General features: G+C 49.1%; 1 protein-coding gene across 1 annotated transcript in view; it reads right to left on the bottom strand.

The window, feature by feature from the left end:
* LOC311317466 (actin-binding LIM protein 3-like) overlaps positions 1 to 296 on the bottom strand; it is a gene marked incomplete at both ends in the record, with an annotated part of 50,553 nt that extends 50,257 nt beyond the window's left edge. Inside the window, one exon of the mRNA XM_084448548.1 lies at positions 284 to 296. Coding sequence (XP_084304674.1) covers positions 284 to 296 — 13 coding nt within the window. The remainder of the gene's footprint in view (positions 1 to 283) is intronic.
* Between the last annotated feature and the right edge of the window lie 262 nt (positions 297 to 558).

Genomic DNA, 558 nt, shown 5'->3' with positions numbered 1-558 from the left:
AGTAATTTTCCAATGTGAGCGATTTGCACTAAAGTACCTCCGCCTCTGTACATTTTACTCTCATTAAACCTATCTCTACATTACAAGAAAGACGGAAAAACTACCTCAGTTTTACTGCAACTAAGGGCTTTGACGCAAACCCCGTTAAGTTATGGATACCTTCGGGGAATTGATAAAGGACGACGTTAACCTTAACCGTGTGGCGCCGGGCTGCCCGCGTCTCCACGGTTCTGTTCGCTCCTGTGGCTTCAAAGTGAACAGACGCGAGCGCGGACGGACTTACCGCTGGTGCTCATGATGCGACGCTCAATACGGCTTCTCTCCAAAACAAAGCAGCTTCCAAGAACACTGCTATTCCATAAAGAGCAAGACAATGGCTTCACGGTGCTCGGTGATGCTCCCTTTTCACGGTAAGAGAAAAAAAAAAGCCAAATGGGGAAAATGAGGGATAATGTCAGTGACAGAGAACCAGCTTGACTGTGAATTCTCCGCGGGACTGACTCCGACTGGCTTTGGAGAGATGGATAGACCCGACCAGGGAGAGGGGGGCGAGAGACA

This window comes from Borostomias antarcticus (assembly GCF_949987555.1).
Source record: "Borostomias antarcticus genome assembly, chromosome: 14".
NCBI classification, from domain to species: Eukaryota; Metazoa; Chordata; class Actinopteri; order Stomiiformes; family Stomiidae; genus Borostomias; species Borostomias antarcticus.
Note: the sequence above shows the minus strand (reverse complement) of the source record. Positions and strands in the feature narration are given on the sequence as shown.